The sequence below is a fragment of the Papilio machaon genome, chromosome 6 (genome assembly GCF_912999745.1).
Source record: "Papilio machaon chromosome 6, ilPapMach1.1, whole genome shotgun sequence".
NCBI lineage: Eukaryota > Metazoa > Arthropoda > Insecta > Lepidoptera > Papilionidae > Papilio > Papilio machaon.
The window spans coordinates 6766492-6787256 of NC_059991.1; the positions used below are offsets into that span (position 1 = coordinate 6766492).

At 38.2% G+C, this 20765-nt stretch overlaps 1 protein-coding gene across 1 annotated transcript in view; it reads right to left on the reverse strand.

Moving 5' to 3' along the window:
* Window positions 1-420: 420 nt before the first annotated feature.
* The window catches only part of LOC106714950 (mucin-5AC), a 35039-nt gene continuing 14694 nt past the window's right edge, over window positions 421-20765 (reverse strand). Inside the window, exons 2-27 of the mRNA XM_045678457.1 lie at window positions 18924-19035; window positions 16226-16425; window positions 15827-15935; window positions 15386-15494; window positions 14665-14784; window positions 13996-14128; window positions 13825-13903; window positions 13506-13647; window positions 12855-12960; window positions 12620-12746; window positions 12326-12416; window positions 11807-12007; window positions 11305-11425; window positions 11145-11234; window positions 10763-10875; window positions 10554-10669; window positions 10232-10332; window positions 9733-9898; window positions 9481-9639; window positions 8965-9177; window positions 8787-8846; window positions 8589-8700; window positions 8412-8512; window positions 7582-7661; window positions 1717-5479; window positions 421-1374 (exon numbers count right to left, since the gene is read on the reverse strand). Coding sequence (XP_045534413.1) covers window positions 1314-1374; window positions 1717-5479; window positions 7582-7661; window positions 8412-8512; window positions 8589-8700; window positions 8787-8846; window positions 8965-9177; window positions 9481-9639; window positions 9733-9898; window positions 10232-10332; window positions 10554-10669; window positions 10763-10875; window positions 11145-11234; window positions 11305-11425; window positions 11807-12007; window positions 12326-12416; window positions 12620-12746; window positions 12855-12960; window positions 13506-13647; window positions 13825-13903; window positions 13996-14128; window positions 14665-14784; window positions 15386-15494; window positions 15827-15935; window positions 16226-16425; window positions 18924-19030 — 6780 coding nt within the window. The 5' untranslated portion in view covers window positions 19031-19035 and the 3' untranslated portion in view covers window positions 421-1313. The remainder of the gene's footprint in view (window positions 1375-1716; window positions 5480-7581; window positions 7662-8411; window positions 8513-8588; window positions 8701-8786; window positions 8847-8964; window positions 9178-9480; window positions 9640-9732; window positions 9899-10231; window positions 10333-10553; window positions 10670-10762; window positions 10876-11144; window positions 11235-11304; window positions 11426-11806; window positions 12008-12325; window positions 12417-12619; window positions 12747-12854; window positions 12961-13505; window positions 13648-13824; window positions 13904-13995; window positions 14129-14664; window positions 14785-15385; window positions 15495-15826; window positions 15936-16225; window positions 16426-18923; window positions 19036-20765) is intronic.

A 20765-nucleotide genomic window follows, 5' to 3' on the forward strand; every position in this document is an offset into this window, starting at 1 on the left:
TGGCGTCTTAAGATCTAACAATAACTTTGTCTAAAGAAACGACAAGTTTTTTCTTGTTTTAAAAAAGGAAAAAAAAATAAAAGTCAAAATATATGCATTTCAACTATATGATTTATTCACATTCAATACAAAACACGTGTGATAGTAATTTTAATATTTATCTTAAGGATCACAGTATCGCTTGACCATGACAAACAGTACAAATATTAACAATCACCACACACTAATAAATAGACTCAATCTAATAAAAAAAAAATTAATAAATAGATTTGATATGAAAAATAATGGTGGTGGCGTAAAATGTCTAAAATGTTTAAACTGTCAAAGAACGCCTATCCTAATAGCCTAGCTGACCACTGTCCACTACAGAGAGGTGAATATGGCAACGATTGCAAACAATTCCTTTATATAGTTTTAAAAAAAATTACAATTAAAATATAAATTACGTGTGAAAGGAAACACAAAACTTTCGTTGATATATTATAGTCGTACCTAAAAATTCTTTAACATATTCTATAAATACAAATTATGTTCTAAGAAAATCTTCAACTAAGCACCATTCTATTCGATAACTGTTTCGTGACTTAGCTTTCAATACTTTCATGTTAATATTATAAATTAAGTTGACTCCGGTAGCATACAAAGTCAATTACAACAGCTTAAGTTAAAAATATCCAGCGTTACATATTTGTGCAAACACACAAAAAATCGTGTCGCAATCTTCTAGTAATAATCTATATAAAATCCAGTCGCTTATGTTGTATAAAGGCACGTAAGATGTGTTTCATATAACTTTTCATAAAAAAGTTAATTATTCGCAAAACATTTTCAACTTTCATTAATAAATAACTTTATGGGCAATTCCATTTTAAAAAGCATATCATACTGTTACTGTCATATCAATAGACGCAATTCCTCGCTTATTTTAAAATATTAGAAAAGTTATTTCACGCCTTATCTTAATTATAAGTTCAGACACTTCATTTACGTTGCAAGTAAATTAATAGTTATTCTTGACTAAGTTTAAGGAAAGTTCAATTCCAAAATAATAGTTTTACTTTTGAGTATTTTCTTGCGTTTTAACTTAAACGTGTAAAATGCATACTACAGCTCAATGGCAAGAACTATTATAAATAAAAGTTTAAATAAACAGCAAGAAGCAATTGATGATTCATTATGAAAAATGTGTAAGATTTTGAACTAATTACAACTCTAATATCAATAAATAAATTATATGTAGGGGCTGTTGAAAATGCTAAAGTTTGATGACCAACGATCGATGTTGTATCTCGCAGAGAGCTCAGTAGCGTCGCTCAGTCAGTTTTCTCAGAGCGTTCTGCACCGTCGCCTTCGCTTTTAGATGAGACATTGGATCTGAAAATGCGCAACATTCAAATGATTACGAGCGCTGTTGTCTCAAATTGTTTCTATTATAATGCTCAATGGAATAAATCTACGCCTGATTCTTTTTTGAGCGAATATTAAATACTTCTATTACTGTGTAAATTGTGAATAATGATTGTCTATACAACATTATGATCTACTTACATAATATTATACATTTAAGTTTTTTCCGTAAATTATCTACACATTATAAAACCTTTAATGTATTAGTGCAAATTTTTTATTCAAAAGCATGAAGCGTGCAAAGAGAAAAATCTTGTAATTTCGGGAAAGTTATTTGAATTATTTACGTATTTTGCGAAATATACACACCTTGGAAGTGAATCCTCAGAGTCGGCTTTCCTCGTCACGCTTATTGAGATCTTTCTATTCCTTATTTTTTCAAGTATATTTTCGGGGCTCGGTTCCTTTTCGCTTTCTTTTAATATAATAGCGGAATTCCTCGTTCTTTTCGGTCTGTATGTGGCGTAGTTCCCAGGAGTGTACAAAGAATTAGTCCTACTGTATTTTACAGGGTCTCTGAGGTGACTTAAGCCGTGGTCCTCGTTAATATCACAATTTTCCAGTAGAGATTTTGTTCGCGAGTACCTATGACCGCCGTAAGTTCCTGGTTGATCGTAATCTAGGTAACTCCTGCCGCTTGAATATTTCCTGAAGTCATTGCGATCCAGTGACCGGTATGTGTCAACTTTTTCATTGATGCTATCGTACCTTAAACCCCGTGCACTTGGAAGATCAGTGAAGAGGGATCTGTAGCGGTCGTTGGACGGTGACAAGTCTGACGCGATGGAGTAGCCGGGCGACAGGTCGTAGTTGATGGGGGACGAGGGAGAGACGTCCAGTTTGGTCTCCGTGGGCTGTGAGTGCAGCCTCGCCACGGGATCATATTCAGTGGCGCCAGGACCAACTAAACTACTTTTTCGTCTTTGCTTTTTTTCATTGAATCTGGAATAAAAACTTTTTCTTCGAATTCTATCTACAATGTCTTCCTTTTCGGGACTAATAGAATCCTTGTTGCGCAAAGGTCTAAGAGCCAAGTTTCCAGTGAACGTTTCAGAAAATTTATCTGCGCCTTTAATTTCTGCACTGTGTTCAGATTTAACATCGGAATTAGAATAGATCGACCTGCTTCTTGAGCGACTGCGAGAATGTGTATCGTTTGTGTCATTACTTTCGATTATCGTTTGATTTTTTTCTAAAATATTTTTCTTTTCAGTTTCCTTTTCAGTCGAAGATAAACTCATAATTTGCGGTTCTATCACAGAATTTGTAGGAACTATTTTTTTAACTCTTGGCAATTTGGAGAAATCTAATTTTAAAGTATTTCTAACACTTTTCGGTTCACGGTCTTTCTTAAGTACTGGCTGCTCGTCTGTTTCTAATGAAGTAACGGAAACACTGTCGCTTGCTGATTTATTATATTTATTTTTACGTCCTAAGCCATTTAATAATAATGAAGTTGGCCTTTTAGGTTTATCTTTTTCGTTCTCTAAGTTCGTATCGGTACTTGTATCAAATTTGTTACTATTAGTATTGCTCATAATAGTGTTTTCGCTTGCAGAATTTTCGATAACAGACTTCGGACTTTTTTCTTTTGATTCAAATTTTTTGAAGAGTCCTAGAACTTTGGAAACAGTGGTTTTATTTTGTGGTACATTTTGACTGTCTAAAGCGGCAACATCTGTAAGAGTGACGGCTCTTTTGATAAGATTAGATTCGGTAGGAGGATCGGTCTCTACGGGAACAGATTGTTCTCGTTGTAATCTGTTTATTTTGGAACCCTCTTTCTTCAGATCTTTTGATGCAATACTACTTTGAGATGATTTTTCTGGGGAATTCGACTTTGACGAAGCTAATTTTTCTAATTTATGCCCTATGGATTGTAAAACAGATTTCTTTTTTACAGTTGTTGTAGTTTTACTGTCTTCGTTACTTTTTTCTTTCACTTTCTTTACTACTTTTTTCTTATCAGTTGACTTGGTACCATCATTGGTTTCTTGACTACTAATTACATCAGTCTTTGATTTTGAGGAAACTTTTTTAATAATTTTCTTTTTGACGGTTTTTTTGTTGGTATCACTGTCCGATTTTTTGATTTCTCCGACTTTCGAGTCTTCCACCACAGACCCATTTAATGTGGCATTATCAACGATTTTACCGTTTCCAGTGTGAGTATCGGAATCTTCATTTATTACTTTATATTTTTTCAGTACAAGTGTCGGCGCGGCAACTTCTTGTTTAAACTCTGGTTTGTGCTCTGATAAATCAGTATTCTTAGTTGAAATTTCCGATTTCGTAATTAGACTTTTTTTCTTGGGCAACGTAAAGTTAAAGCTTACCTCCACGTCAGTTTTGTTGTCGTTCTTATTAATTTCTTCTTTTGATGTAATTGATTCTTTTAAAGCATCTTTTTTTCCGCTTTTATTGGAATTCATTTTTTCTGGCGATGGTGTGCTAGCAGGATAACTCTTTGGGCGTATTAATTTAGATTCTCGTGTTATTTTCCTTTCTTCGCTTTCGCGATCTATAGTTTCGGCTGTTTCCTGTGCTCGAGATTTACTAGTTTCATCTAACGAATTAAAACTTTTTACTGGATAGCTCTTAGGTCTTGCCATTTTTGATTCTTTGTTTTGAAGTTTCTCTTCAGTAAAACTACTTTTACGCAAGTCACTTTTAATATTTTTCTTTGAATCTGTCATCATCAATGAAGTGTCTAAATTAGTTTCTTTGATATTATCTAAAATCGGGAAAAATGGTGTAGTAGATCTGCTACGTTCTCTACTTAATAAATTACCTACTGGCGATAAGCATTTACGAAGATAAGCCGAGTCATCCTTATTTAAAGGTGACGATTCATTACTTTCTACAGGGCTTTTTGGAGAATCCAATGATTTGTTTTTCTTTTCTCGTATTTCTTTAAGAATCTTTTGGGTTTCTAATTCTTTTTCCATTTTGTGTTTTGCGTAAAGACTATCGTCAGGGGGAGTGTCATAAAAGTCTGACCTAAGGAACCTCGAAATGCGTTTTCTGGGTTGGTCACCCGGGAGCCTCATCGAATGTCTCCTGAAACCTGATGAATTGCCCAAAGACGACGTACCGTATGCGGCGATATAGCTCGGTTCTGATATTATACTTCCCGTATCAGAAGTGTACGATTCGTCTAAAGATGAATGTCGATCTGGTATTAAATATTTGCTAAGAAGCGGACGATCTTGCGAGTTGCGAATACTACTTGCTCTGGAAGTTGAGGGTTCCTTTCCTACAACATTTTTAGCTGAAAAATCATATCCTACTGAATCTGTGACAGAAACAGGTGATGTGGAGTCACGAGACTTTACAGAGTTTCGTTTGAGACGGGGCAGCGTACAATACTGGGCTACATGCGAAGATGTTGCTAAATTCATATCATCATTTCTATTTATACTTTCCGATTTTTCGTTTTCTGCTATGGGGCCGTCAACTCTCTTGGAATCATTCTTTGGTGAGTGAGAAGCAGCTCTATCGGTGTTTTGCACCGGTGTATTGTCTTTGGAGGTATCATCATCGATGGATTTAACGGAACGACCCCGCAGGTAGCGACATTGGACGCCTTTAGTTTCAGCATCATCTCGGATTTGTTCGTTGGCGTTGTTTTCTTCGAGTTCCGACTTGATATCCGGTTTGGGAGTGGGTGCGCGTGGTTGATTGTCGTTGTACGCGTCGACGGGCGCGAGTCGGTGGAGGAGGTCGGAGTTTGTCGGTTCGTTGTACTTGGAGGCGGAGTGGCTGCGGTGCGCGCGATGGCGGGTGTGAGACGCGGAGGGCGCGGGCGTGGCGGCGGGCGGCGCGGCGGGCGGCGCGGCGTGCAGCGAGAGCGTGCGGCGCAGCGAGCGCGCGGCGGCGGGCGGCAGGTGCGCGAGTAGCTGCTGCTGCAGGCGGCGCGAGAGCGCGGGCGTGAGGCCCGACAGCGCGGCCATCTCACGCTCCGAGAATTCTATCGAGCTCAAGTCCAAGTCCGACAGATCTAAACCGCGCTCCGTTTCCGTTTGCTGTGCTTTTGTCGTTTGTTGCTTCTTGCCGGCTTTCTTACAACTACCTGCAACGGAACCCAAAAGACACACGGTTTTGATCATGCATTACGCTCACGGTATGATATTTACAGTGGCTTTTCGTGTTATTCTCGGTTCCGCTTCTATAAAAAATATTACTTCTAGAGCGGATTTACTGTTTAATAATTGAAATAAAGTACTATAGAAAATAACAACAAAAGTAGTTTATAATTAGAAGTAACATCGATGCAATGGGTTAAAAGTTAATCGTTGACAGACTAATCGATTAAGATCAAACGGAAGCTCGGATATGCAAAACAAAACACAAAAGTATGCATTAAAATGTTGCTTTTTGATCAAATTCAATTTACCAGAATGCAAATGAACTGCTGTAGCGATGTGGACCGCGTTATAAAGGCAAATCGATCCTGGTAAACAGCCGCAGCGCGGTGCGTAACACAAAACACATAAATGAAGAAATAAATATGTTGCAGTACCTATTCCTGTGTGTCGTTTGTAGCGGGTTTGTGGTTGGCGCTGTTGCCGCTGTGAAGTGAAGATTTGGTCGGAGCATGCAGTGTAACGCGCAACCCAACTGCAACCACACCAACACAACCTCACTACCGCTGCTCTGCCCCGCCCCGCCCCGCCCGCCCCAGCCCACCCCAGCCCGCTCCGCCCCACAAGAGAGCGACGGACACTTAGCAATACAGAGTGCTACCACATCCACTATCTACACATGTATGCCATGTCTCACTTTGCAAACAAATTAACTGTCACTTTCCAAATAATATTGCCCAGAGTTTAAAATTGAAACAAAAAAAAAACTTTACTCCATTTTTATTTTATCAAACTTTACTGCATTGCCAAATTTTAAAAATGCCTTTTCATTTCCAATTCATGCATTTTGCTAATTATAAAAAAAATCTATAATAATAACGTAGAATAATGCAACATTTTCCTGCTCGGGTTAGCGGGTAGGAGAAAATCAACACCTGCACATATAATGCAAAATTGAAAAAAGTTGAACACTACAATGCAGAAAAAAAAATGTTAAAAATATTAATTTTGTTAATTAAATCTACGAAACCACAAAAATACGAATAACATATATGATAGACTACGGTATGATAGTCTATCAAATATGTTCTGAATGTTAGGTAAGTTCACACGATCGGTGGAAAACGGCGCTGGCATCGCGACGCGGTTGTCTCTGAACAGCTGACGCGTGGTGGACGCTCAGTTGACGCGCGGTAGACGCGGTGCTAACGCGATTATTTCGTCTCGCGACGTAGGACATGATATGGCTGTATAGTTAATTCATTTGTTAAGTGAAGCTCGCGTGTTGTGAGTGTCGCAGGCCGTGCTCGCCGCTAACTACGCGCTGTGCTATCGACAATGTAGATTCATGCTTTTTCTTTTAATTTTGATCCTTAAACTTTTTGTTTGCGGTTAAATTAAAAAATATATATATCCTATTTTGGCTTTTTGGGACATGTTTGTAATTAAAAAACATTTTTTTTTTCACCTTTTAATGCTTTAGCAAACTTCTTCATAATGCTTTTTATTTTGTCATTTTATTCTAGTCTAGTTAAGATATGTTCAAGGAGAATAAAGTGACCTTATACGTTATAATTATAATTATTTTCTAAGCCAACAGTTTTCCAAGCCACAATGTCAATTTTTCTTTTCTCATTTATCTTTATAATTTTCAGACTTATTTTTAAAAAAACTGTTTCAGTGAATCATATCCCAATAACGTATTTTACTTAATATATTTTTTATCATTGTCTTATTAAACTGTGATGTACCAAAGCAAGATTTTTAGCGTAAATGTTTGTAAATGTATTGTTTGTACTGCAAAGCGATGTAGGTGCGTATAGCCAACGCGTGCGTATGCGATTGCGTGTGCGTGCGCGATACCGGCGACGTTTTCCCCGAGCGACGCAGTGCGACACAGTGTGACACTGTGTGACACTGTGCGACACTGTGCGACACTGTGTGACACTGTGCGACTCAGTGCGACACTGTGTGACACTGTGCGACACTGTGTGACACTGTGCGACACTGTGCGACACTGTGTGACACTGTGTGACACTGTGTGACACTGTGCGACACTGTGCGACGCTATGCGATAAGCCTCACTCACCTCTTGGCATCGGCTGCCGGCTCTTGTTGAACATGGACTCCCAGTCGGAGTGCAGCTCTCGCGAGCCCCAGCCCTCGCGTCTGCGGAACACACGACAAATCACTGAAACAAATCTCATTCAATACATCACTTTTTATTAAAGGAATAGAAGCTCTAACGACCGTATTGCTCTTTATTTTTATGGCATATTAGCAATTAAAAAATAAATTATGTTAAATAACTAGAATTTGTACGGTCGTAAGAGCTCGATTTTTGTTGATTGTACGACCCAAACTCACGTTTCTGAGACACTTCGTTTACTTTCCACAAATGTATGAGTGCTGCATGTAAATAAATTAGTGTTGTTGATTATATAGTCTAAGTATGTTATTTAAAAGTATGTGTAATGTAAAATTTTACAATAAAAACATAAAATTTCAATACTTACAAAAGATGTCTCCTTGGTAAATGGGGGCTGCATGCGGAAAATTAATAATTTCATATTAGTTGGTAAAAAAATAAATTAAAACTACATGTTAACATTATTTTCAAAAGAAAGTTATTTTAAATTAATTATGAAAAAAATCCAAGGAAGCATTATGTGTGCTACAAGTTTTATATACACTCATTAACATTGCCTATTTTGTAATGATAAATTTTTAATTTTTATATGTATGAATTTAATGAAAAAAAAAGCGCTCGTGATATTTGAATTATTAATTACAGAAAAATATTCGTTTTTAGTGTCAACATATGAAAACCTTCGTATGAGCTAGACATGTATGGATAAGTGAGAGGGGGGGGGGAAGCCACACATGAGGACTTGGAGATTGGTAACAAGGAGGTCGTACCTGTTGAAGAACGGCGACTGCAGGTTGTTGAAGAGCGAGTGCGGATGCTGCGGGAAACCGGGGCCCTCCTCACCATTCAGCCGCTGAGTCAGCGCTCGCACCTAAAGTTTCAACATCGATATTTCAGAGATGATTGCAAGATTACAGAATGATATTTTGAGTTAGAGAGATAGTTACCCTGTGCAAGAGCGTGGAGAAGAGATTCTCCGCGGTGAGCAGGTGGAAGCCTTCGTCCTCTTCATCCTCTTCTCCGGAGCTCACAGACTCCGCGCGCGCTGCACGAGTCGACCTATTAATAAAATATTACGTTTAAACAAAATTAACATTTCTTATACAGGTTTTTTTATGTAATGTGTTGCAAATATTTCTACAAACCTCAGCCTATGCATATGAGTATCATCTTCCTCTTCAGATTCACCCCCGCTGACGAGACTACTGTAATTTATAAAACAAATTAATATTTAGACAATACAACCTTTGCATTTAAGCCATAAGTAAAATAGGTTTTAAAGTTTCTATATTCAATAAAGTGTGGCGTATTTTATATAATTACCTGATGCGTCTCGGTTTGTGTGTGCGCGCAAGTCGCGAGGTGTGCGAGGTGTGCGAGGTGTGAGTCTCAGGCTCGAGGCTGCGCTGGCGAGGTGTCACATACCCCTTGCCCTCCACCGCAATGGGGATGATGAACTCGCGCGCCGACTTCTTGATCGGCTCCCCGGGGCTGCTGCACGCCTCGCTACTCGGCGACTCAGTTGATGCCAGCCGTCTGTCATACATTTCTCTTTAATACTGTACATAGGTATACTCGCCAACAATCTTGTGACACAACCAGGGATCCCCAAACTATTTTGGATAAGTGACCCCCTTTTCCAAAATAACGTTTCCACAGACCCCCATAGCCAAATTACCCACTTTTAAGATCAATTATTATTATTTTTTTTCATTCGGACTTAGGTCAATAGAAGAAAACAGAGTGAGAATTAGCAATGCTCTAAGTTCAATATCGACCCCTTTGGAAACGTTGCAATACACGATGGTACTTTATCTTAATCAAAAACAGAGTAGATACCTGAGCGGCGTATGCTGTCTCGGGGCGACTGGCGGCGTGACAGGCGAGGTGATGGGCGAGGTGATGGGCGAGGCGACGGCCTGCGCGGGGCGGGGCAGGGTCGTGGTGCCTTCTTCCGTAGGCATGTGGATAGGTATTATGCGTTCCACGGAAACACCCCTACAGACGAATACGTAAGTACGGATGAATATTACATGTTTTTTTTTAGATTATGTTTTTAATTTTAACGTGCAGACAATGACACACTCTAACCTGTTTCGGTGATCATCGACGCGGTGTTGCGCCTCTGTGCGGTAGAGACGTGGCCCGGTGGGTGCGGCGGGTGCGGTGGGCGGGGCGGCGGGGGGCGTGCCGGGTGGGGAGGACAGTGACGTCACGCCCGCTGACGATGAGCGCCCGTACGGCATCGGAGGCTTGCCTGGAGACAAGCCTCGTTAATTGTTCAAGCCCTATCGCTTGTATTGCACTTAAAATGATAGTAATATACTAAGCGCTGTTCTTATTATTAAGCTGCAAAAGCTATTTCGATGGATGAAAATGAAACTTGAAAGATTAACTACTAATTCCTTCAAAATGTATATTAGAGCAACTACTACGATTTTTTCGTCGTGCTAATTGAATTCCTAAAGTTTAAAAGGGTTAGAATTTTTAATCTACTAAATCACAAAAGTTACAATGAATGAAATGACATCTAGATGTAAAATGATATGGAGTAGGTAGTATTTATGTAGTGTAAGCATTATTTTCATACCAGTGCGAATGGCGGATGAGATAATATCGCGAGCGGCGCGTCTGCGGCTTTCCTCACCCGCTTTCTCCTCCACAAGTTTAGCCATCGAGTTCTGGAGACTTCTAAAAAAAGAAACGAAACTATAGACAAGAATCTTAATTACTTACGTGTCACAACAAGCTGAGCGAGTGCAGCTCTCTGAAGGGAGTCTATCGTTATTGCCTCCAAATCTATGTGTCTCGCTTTTTAAATTTGATGACAACGCGTAGTTTACTCGTATTCAAGAGGTGAAAAGGCAGAGAAAAAGCCTTTGCCTGATGGACGTAACAAGACATTAACTGACCTCCTAGCGTCCTGCAGCAGCACTGTGGGGTCGACCTGCGTGGTGTTGTGCATTGGCTCGCTCTCAGTTTTCTTCACACCGCTGCGGCTCACCTCCCGAATCTCTTCCACAGGAGGCTTCAAGGAATACGTAAATATAAATTACTAATTTAATTATAAAGCTCACACACGTCAGTAACTCGGTTATCAGTTTAAGAGGAAATAAGTTACCTGAGATGGTTCTATTCCGATTTGCTGCAACCGTACGGTGCCATTGTCTGGAGACTTGGCCGGCAGATCTCTGTCTTCACTTTGAGCTTTGGCTTTGGCAATCTTAGAAACAACTGAAACAAAAATAAAAAGCATTATATGCAATCTTACTAATATTATAAATGCAAAAGTTTAGATGGATGGATGAATGGATGGATGTTTGTTAGAAGGTATCTCCGGAACAGCTTAATGGATCTTAATAAAATTTGGCATAGATGTAGAAAATAGTCTGAAAGAATACGTAGGCTACATATTGTTTTTTTTAATTCAGCGCCGATGGAGTCGCAAGCGACAACTAGCGTTTGACAATTTTTGCTACATGCAATTATTTAGTTCAATTTACCTGGCTTAGATACATTGCGTTTTATCTCCGGAGCAGAAGTTAAAGACGCGCGTCTCTCGAACTGTTCTTTAAAACTACCCACATGTCCACCTGAAAAATTACATGGATTTTAGGACTTTCAGATATTTTAAATGTGATGTATAAATGAAAACGTCAATACCAATAGACAATTTCTTGGGTTTTGTGGGAGTGGGCGCGGCGACCGGCGTCGGCTGTGTCAGGCTCAAGGAAGTCAGTTTGTCTGTAGCTGTTGCGACTGACGCTGGTTTCTGCTCCTCCACCTGCTAGTGACGATTAATATAATTAGACAAATTTTAAACTTTATCAAAGGAATAATACGAAGAAATTATCATTTACCAACAAATCACTTGTTAAAACCGACAGTAAAAAAAAAATATTTTGGACAAATCCGCAGTTAGTAAAATTTTAATACAATCTAATATATAAAATTCTCGTGTCACAGTTTTCGTTCCCGTACTCCTCCGAAACGGCTTGACCGATTCTCATGAAATTTTGTGAGCATATTCAGTAGGTCTGAGAATCGGCCAACATCTATTTTTCATTTTTTTTTTTAACTGCGCGCGGACGGAGTCGCGGGCGACAGCTAGTTTATTTATAACTTTCTAAAACATACGTAACATCTCAAAAAATTTATACCTTACCTTTATTTCCTCTTGTTTTTCAAAAGGTGATTTCTCCTCAATTTTAGGCGAAGTGACCTTGTTGGTGGTAGGGCGAGGTTTGTCGTTGATTTCCTCTTCTTTGGGCATTTTCTTGGCAATGTCAACGGTGGCGTCCTTAGCCAGCTCCACCGGCGCCGGCGTTATAGTCATCGTGGCGGACGACTTAAGACATGGCTGGGGCTGGAAAATATTTGTAAATATTTACTATTGGATTATTTTTCTAAAATCAATAAATTATATTCCACACTAGCTGTCGCCCGCGACTCCGTCCGCGCGCATTTAAAAAAACTTATATATATGAATTAATTCTCGCCTTCTAAACCTTCCCTAGACCTCCACGAACATTTCAAGACTAAGATAAGATAAATCCGTTCAGCCGTTCTCGAGTTTTAGTGAGACTAACGAACAGCAATTCATTTATATATATATAGATGTGGGTGATTTATAAGTGATTTAACAAGCCTGTTCAGGTTATAATTATATTAAAATAGTACACACCGGCTCAGTTGGTAGGTCCTCGTCTGCGGGCGGTGAGTCCAAGGATCCTTCCTCGGGCAGCGCGGCCGGCAGCTGCGCCACGCTCGCGCAGCTGTTGCACAAATAACTTAATAAACACTACATGGAGGTCATATCAACTATTGTGATGTAATAATTGCAATACAAATCAAGTAAACTTAATACTAAAATTACATTGAAACACTTTTTAGGACTAATTTTATAGATAGTTTTAGACCACATAATTAGGGACTGTGGATTAAAACTTGCTGTTGTTCAAACTAGCCAAATGTTTACCTGGCGACCTTCTCCTTCTTCCTGTGCAAGCCGCTGGCAGACATGGCCAGCTCCAGCTTGCGCTTGTTGTCGCCTGCAGACACGATCGTGCGAGTCGGCGACGGCTTTATTGCGTCCTCGCCACCTTCTGCACAGCATAATTTAAAAAATTAAGTAATTTTTGACTACAGTCGTGCCTGAGTTCGACTGTATTTCATTCATATTTGCGAAAACGATTGTGTTTTTCGTTATTTACCTGCAACTAGTTCTAGTATCCTCTTCTCGGCAGAATTGCTCGGCTCCACCGGGATAGACGTGGAGCTGGTCAGGTCGGTGCAACTTTCCTCAGGGCCGAGTTCAGCCTACAACAGAATATAATTAACTCGTATATCAAGAGGTTTTTTATATATAACTAGCTTTTACCCGCGACTCCGTCCGCGCGGAATAAAAAATAGAAAACGGGGTAAAAATTATCCTATGTCCGTTTCCTGGTTCTAAGTTACCTGCCCATCAATTTTCAGTCAAATCGATTCAGCCGTTCTTGAGTTATAAATAGTGTAACTAACACGACTTTCTGACTATATATATAGATAAGGTGGGAAATGAGCAAGCGGCCATCTGAATTAGCCGAAATAGTGGAGCAATTGCTGCATTCTACGCGTTCTCCTCCTCAAATCCACTTCTTCTCCCCATCCTTTACTTATAAGAAAGGGGACTACGTTGGTTAGATTAACTGCCGTACTTGAATTCTTTATGTGGTCTTTCTTAATGAAAGGGTACGGTACGGTAAAGGGCTTGCACTTCTTTTTTCATAGGCATACTTTCGGACCAACAAATTTGACCAAATTGACAATAAATTGGTGACATGTGTGTGTGTGTGTGTGTGTGTATGTTGGAGGGAAGTTACCTCAGTGGGCACGACTACAGAGTTAGTGTGTGAGGCGGCGGCGGGCGCGAGGGAGAGCAGCAGGTCGAGCCGCACCGGCGTCTCCGCGGCCAGCGCCTGCGCCAGCTCCAGGCACGATGAGGGGCACCCGGAGTTCACCCATCTACATACACACACAGTTTCACATTCACGTAGGCTAAGTAAAAGATCATTGTTGCCTTGTTAACTTTTAAAGACAACCTTTAAATCATTTACCGTTGTATTTCATACAATGTGTAATAAGTTTTTGTAGGCAATTCTATGCTACGAGGACAAATTGATCAGTTAAAGAAATACTCACGGATGATCACAAATGTATGCAATGTCGGCGCGCTTTAGCGGATCTACTGTGAGCATGTCGCGTATAAGAGGAGACGCGGCTGAAACAAACCAAAACATTTAACTTCTCTGTCTATACAATAACAAAGAATATAATTATAATTTATAAATAAAAATTTCATATAGTACATACTAGATGGGTTCTTAGGTTCGTAGTAGTCACCGTTGCTGATCTGTCGCACGAGGCGCTTAAAGTTGGAGCCGTCGAAGGGCATGGCGCCGTACACCAGCGTGTACAGCAGCACGCCCAGCGACCAGCAATCAACCTACGGTAAATAATTTTATAATATAACTACTCTGTAAACTAGTCAGTACAGAACTAATAGAAATATTTGCATTTTAATTAAAACAATTATTTCAGAAATTACAAATCATTTTTAAATTAAAAATTCAACAGAATATGTTGTTACATTCCTCGTACAATACATAGACAATCTCTCTGTATTAATTATGCCGTCAGTCATATGCGTTTAATGTTCATGTTCTAATAATACAGGCGGTAGACATTGCTATAATAAGACCTAAAATTCCACACCGGCTGTTAAAGTTATACTCGTCAGTACCCCTTCAAATAATATGTCTACAGTTTAAAAAAACCTCATTTCAACTGAGTTATGCAAATATCGTATAAATCAAGACGATATTAAACGAATTAGTAAGTTTAATTATTATATACCGTGCTAGAGCCACGGTATACAAAGGGTTGACGTTTCTTTAAACTAAAATTTATTTGAAAAAATGGCTAAGTTTTTTTATGATAAGATCCTAAATGTTTTAAATATAGATAGGTCTATATATTTACCTCTGGTCCGATATATGGTGTTCCTTTAACGATCTCGGGCGAGGCGTAAAGCGGCGAACCGCAAAATGTAGACAATAACGAGGTCTCTTTGAACACGTTCGATAGACCGAAGTCGGCAATCTGTGGAATAAATTTATTAATGTTTTATACAAATACTAGCTTTTACCCGCGACTCCGTCCGCGCGGAATAAAAAATAGAAAACGGGGTAAAAATCATCCTATGTCCGTTTCCTGGTTCTAAGCTACCTGCCCACCAATTTTCAGTCAAATCGATTCAGCCGTTCTTGAGTTATAAATAGTGTAACTAACACGACTTTCTTTTATATATATAGATAAAACGCCGTCAAGCTGAACTTACTACTAATTTGTAGGAGTTCCTTGTTGTACGTAGTTTTCATATGAAAAATACACTCAGGAATATTTTAAATACCAACTGCATGTCTCTGAGTGTGGCAGTATCGAAAGTAAATCGACATCTTTACTAGTGAAGCAATCATTGATCAGGTTAATCCATTTAAAGGTTTTTTTTACCTGCTATATATTCAAGAGACGTCGTTTGTGTTCTAATATGACCATTCCAACCTTTATATAAAATGCTATTACATAATAGAAATCGTTTTAGTGATTTTAACTTCTACATCTTAAGTACTATCTTTGCAATTCCTAAGAGCATCGCTTAAAAAAGTAAAGTACATACTAACAACAACAACAAATTACAAACCTTAGCACTACCAGTGTCGTCCAGTAAAACATTTTCTAATTTTAAATCTCTGTGGCAGATCTTGTGTATGTGACAGTAGTAAACAGCTGTTGCGATCTGTCGGAACAACCTAAAAAACATGGAATATTTACACATACCACTTGATATATTGAGGACATAATACGTCCTTTAGATTTAACAAGAAATTATACAATTTTCAAAACAGATGGCTAATCTATATATTCGTGGAATTCATATTAAAATAATTTTAAATCTTGATACAACATAATCTTTAAGATCGACAATAACAAAATTGCGTGGGTGTTTTCACGCTCAGTCATGTTCAAAGTTTAATTGATCTATTGCTCGATAAATATATTTGAAACAATAATTTAATAGTAAACTATTTCATTATGTTTCTTCTATATACGAAAAATTATCAACTAGTAATAGATTCCATACCTCCTTGCTTCTTCCTCTTCTAATACTTTCTTTTGGCTGAGGTAGTCGTATAGTTCCCCGCCGGAACAGTACTCCATAACGAGAATCATTTTCTCGCTGTTTTCAAACACTGAAAGTTAACATCATTTTCAAAAATAGATAAATGTATATCATCTAGTCAGTGCCGGTATTAGCGCAACCAGTGCTCTGGGCGAGATTTCAACGGCGCCCCCTTTTTTATCATTTCTTGGGGAGCGACGGTAACATGGTTATGTGAAACTATAATATTCAGTGGTGCCCATTTCGGACCAACGCCCTGGGCGGTCGCCCAACCACGCCCTTCCCTAACTGAAAACCATTTTATCTATTGGCGAATGGGAGCTAAGTTAAAATTATCAGCAGTAATAAAATAGTGGTTACCTTCGTATATATGCACGATGTTGGGATGTCTGACTGAGGACATGATCTGCACCTCGCGTCGAATGCGCACCAAGTCCGCCTCCGACTCTATTTTGCATTTCTTTATCGTTTTTATGGCGACCTCCTGACCGGTCTTCTTGTTTATACCCAGCTGCACTTTACCGTATGTGCCTTGTCCTAATTTTCTAACTATATCAAATCTACAACAAAAAACAATGATTTTTTAAATTATTATTTTAAAAAATCTTTCTTCGATCTATGGTGATTTAACTGGCAGTAGGTCTATTTCTTTTAAATGGACATATATAGACCATAACTCGTGAAAGACAGTAATAGCCTAGTTTAGCTATGCTAAATCAAAAAGCAGCAGAAATACCACAAAATAATTTCCATGTAACATTATAATAAGAAAAAAGTTAACAAGGAGAAAATTATAAGTTGACGGATATGAACGATATGCAATAAGTTTATACAAGACAGTTTGTAATTAAACGCCGTTGTCTCACACGTAGCCGGGATTAACGAGCGTTGAACACGCGAGCCAGTGGCCGTTGGCGGTTATGTGATAATTTGGTGTCGATGCTGCATACTACGGTAGCATACAACAATCAACAATGTAAACATGTCCGCGTGTTACCTCGATTTTACGATATGCCTATGTTTAATATTTAATTATCAGTTTAGTGCTAAAGAAACATTTAAAAAAATGACAATAAATGTTATATTGATAATCTTACTTAATATTATAAATGCGAATGTTTAGCCATCTAAACATTCGCATTTAGCCATCTAAACATTCGCAACATGGATGGATGTTTGATTGAAGGTATCTCTAGAACGGCTGCATGGATCTCAAGGAAATTTGGTATATATGTAGAACATGGTCTAGAAGAACACATTGGCTACTTAATAAGTTTTTTTTTTTAATTCCACGCGGATGGCATTTTGGGCGACAGCTAATAGTACAATATTTTCTCATACAACTTTAACTAATACTGCTAACAATAAAGTCCGTGGTCGTCCACCACCAAACAGAGGAAGGATTACCAAATAGATTGTTCACTTTGATAAGTGATCCCTCATCCAGTTAAATCCCGAAATGTTAAGATAGTTGTCAGTCTTAACAAATAACTTCTACTCGGTTAATTTCAAAACTAGTATCATTATTTATCGGTGAAGGTAATTACATTTAAATACTTATATACTACGAATAGTCTTACATAACTACGTATTTGGCAGCGTTGTATTCTCTTATATATTTGAAAGATATGATAGAATATTATAATAGTTCAAGGTGCGTTTTACTGGTAATAGAAAATGCTTTACTAAACGAAACACATACACACCAACATCGTATTATCTGCCAACAAATAATACTTCGTAACATTTACAGTCAGTTCATCTACTCAATAACCTCTGTCGAGCGTCGGTGGCTCAGGGGTTAAGCACTTGACTTGCAATCTGCAGGTCCAGGGTTCGAATCCCGTCATGTACCAATGTGTTTTTCGATTTACATATGTACATTTATCCGACGTTCTTACGGTGAAGGAAAACATCGTGATGCAACCTGCACATATCTGAGAAGAAATTCAATGATATGTGTGAAGTCAACCAACCCGCACTTGACCAGCGTGGTTACTATGGCCTAGTCACCCCTAACTTGGGGTAAGCTCCGAGCCCCTCAGTGGGGAGGTATAGTGAGCTGATTATGATGAACTTCTGTCATTGTAAGATGATACAAAACAGTCAGCATACGCCGTACTCGTTTTTTTCAGTTTTCTAAACAAAAACTTTCTTATTTCTTTTGAATTTGTTTGTAAAAAATGAAAACTATAAAATATTATTATAAAACTAATTACAATTGGCAGCGGATACTTGATTTTTATCTTCTTTGTCTGTTTTTGTAGAAAAAAATATTGGCAGATTTTCGAAATAAACTAAGACGATTTTATGGAACATGATGGTACCTGGATACTTCATTTTACTTTCAATTACACAATAATATTTGCAAAATGAAACATGGAGTATTTACATTATAAACTGCAATGTTTAAAATCGGGAACAAATTTATTGTTGAAACTAGTGTTCTCGAAACCTACGCTCGGTATTAACATTCTAGTAACTAACAGAAAGCTCGCACAAGACGGCCGTGTGACGTCACCGATAACCTTTACGTCATCAGTGGGTTTCCAAGGTGCCGAATCTATAATTCTAAGACTTTTTGACCATGATTATATTGCTCTGCGTTAGGAGATTTAGTGTTGGTCACGATAGTAATTATTACATGTTGTAGATAGTATTAACTAAAACATCATCAGAAGATATTTTTAAAATAATTAAATGCATATTTTTTTAATAAATCTGCAAAATATAATGGTTTTTTGAGATCCATTAATCTTACTAATATTATAAATGCGAATGTTTGGATGGATGGATGTTTGTTTGAAGGTATCTCCAGAACGGCTCAAAGGATCTCGCTGAATCTGGCTCAGATGTAGATCATAGTCAGGAAGAGCATATAGGCTAATTATAATTATTATTTTTTTCATTCCGCGCGGACGGAGTCGCGGGTGACCACTAGTGAAATTATAATGCAGAAAAGACGTAGCAATAATTTTGCCAAGCAAAATGTCCAGTATCTGAATAGAAAGGATCTATGAGCATAAAATGGCACAGAGCGAGGAAGATATTACTATACCTCTGTTTGAGACGCAGTCTGTGGTCATGGAGCCGGACGTCGCCGGTATTCTCTATGCCGTCCATGATGTTGGTCGGCTGGGTACGTTTCGCTTCTCCGACCACCATTTTGTCTGGAAGAAAAATAAATCTTTTTTAGAATATTTTAAGGTCTGTAATTATAGCTATATACCTAAAAACAGTATATATAATATTGAAAATATCGCATGACACGGTTCATATCCTTTATTCCAAACTTCCATGACCATAAATCTTTCAGTAAGTGGACAAGAGTTTTATAAAGAGATCAAAGTTTGGGAGATTAGTACAGTGAATGTTGACAAACCTAGACTTTATCAACCAAAACAAGTATCGATTTGAACATTAGAGAGATAGCCTTATAGATTTAGGATGTATTGGTCAATTAGATTAGTATTCGCATATTGGGGCGACGCAACAGTCACGCACCACGCCGCACCGCCCGCCACACGACACACGTCGCACGCGTCAGCTGCGAGATTATCAATTTGCAATGTCTCTTGTTGAATTTTAACAAGACAAGGTAATGTTACTATGCTTCTGCAAAACTTCGGGATTTCCTTTAACTTACATAAAATTTTGTTTAAAATATCTATTAGCAATTTTAAAGAATAGAAGTTGAGCATAACCACCTTTTTGATATTGTATTCATTTTATTGTTTGCGTAAAAGGAGTATGTAGCATACCTTTCTTTAGACAATTAAACCAACTTTCCAATTGATTTTACTAATATGTGACGAATGTCGTATATCGAGACATGCAAATTCATGGTAACCATGCGGGGTCGCCAGGCGACGGGCGCCAGCCGTAACTGCTGCTTGACAGTTCCGAGCACGTAATGTACATTGTGATACGGCTTTCGCATGGCCGAGGCGAGAAAGTGGCGATGCGTCATACTATTGCCATGGATATTGTGGTATTTGTTACAAATGTTAATGAAAATAGGACATTCATTTTTATTTGAACTTCAATCTGCACTGTACTGCAAAATGCACTGCGGACAGAAACTAGCTAAAACACTAACGGAAACACATTTGATATTTCGACCCCTTCAAGTCTATTTCGGTTTTTCCTTCATTAAATAATGTCTCTTTGTTGTACGTCTTATGATTCAATTTAGCGTACGCCAATTCACCAGGAGTATCATAAAGCCACCTACAAATTTGTTACATTGACAAAAATATCCGGACACGTAGTTGGTCTTGCGCACCACAATCTTACCGATGATGCAAACTCTTCATTTTCAAGAAATAACAGAGGTCTGTTACTAGGAACAGATTATTCAGCGCATTTACAAACTTATCAAGAATGAAGGAAAACTAAGCATATAAATAAAAAATAAATAATGAAATTCGTCTTTTTTACTTCCTTATTGCCTTACTAACAGGTGTCATTAGATTTATATACTATCCCGGAGTATTTTAGAGTAAGGTAGCACTGTTTTTTTTTTAAATTATTTACTAGTTAGACTACTGTAGTGACATATAACATCCGATTTTCACCTTTACAATAAGTAAAAAAATTATAAAAAAGTAACTAATGAGATGTGTGTAGGCGGAAGACATGAATCTGTCGACACCAGCCGCCTGCCGGAGTCACCTACTGAATTCGAAAGCACAGACTAAAACAACGTACATAACATTTAACAGACAGGAAAAAAACACTGACATATTGAGTGAAATCAATCTTCACTCATATTGTTGGAAGCAAACAGATCATCGAACTTTAATGATCACTGGTACTCATCAATAAAACCGCTATTAAATTAATTATCTGGGAAAATTTAATAGTGTCTTATTAGATACAGCTAAATTACAGATTTCCA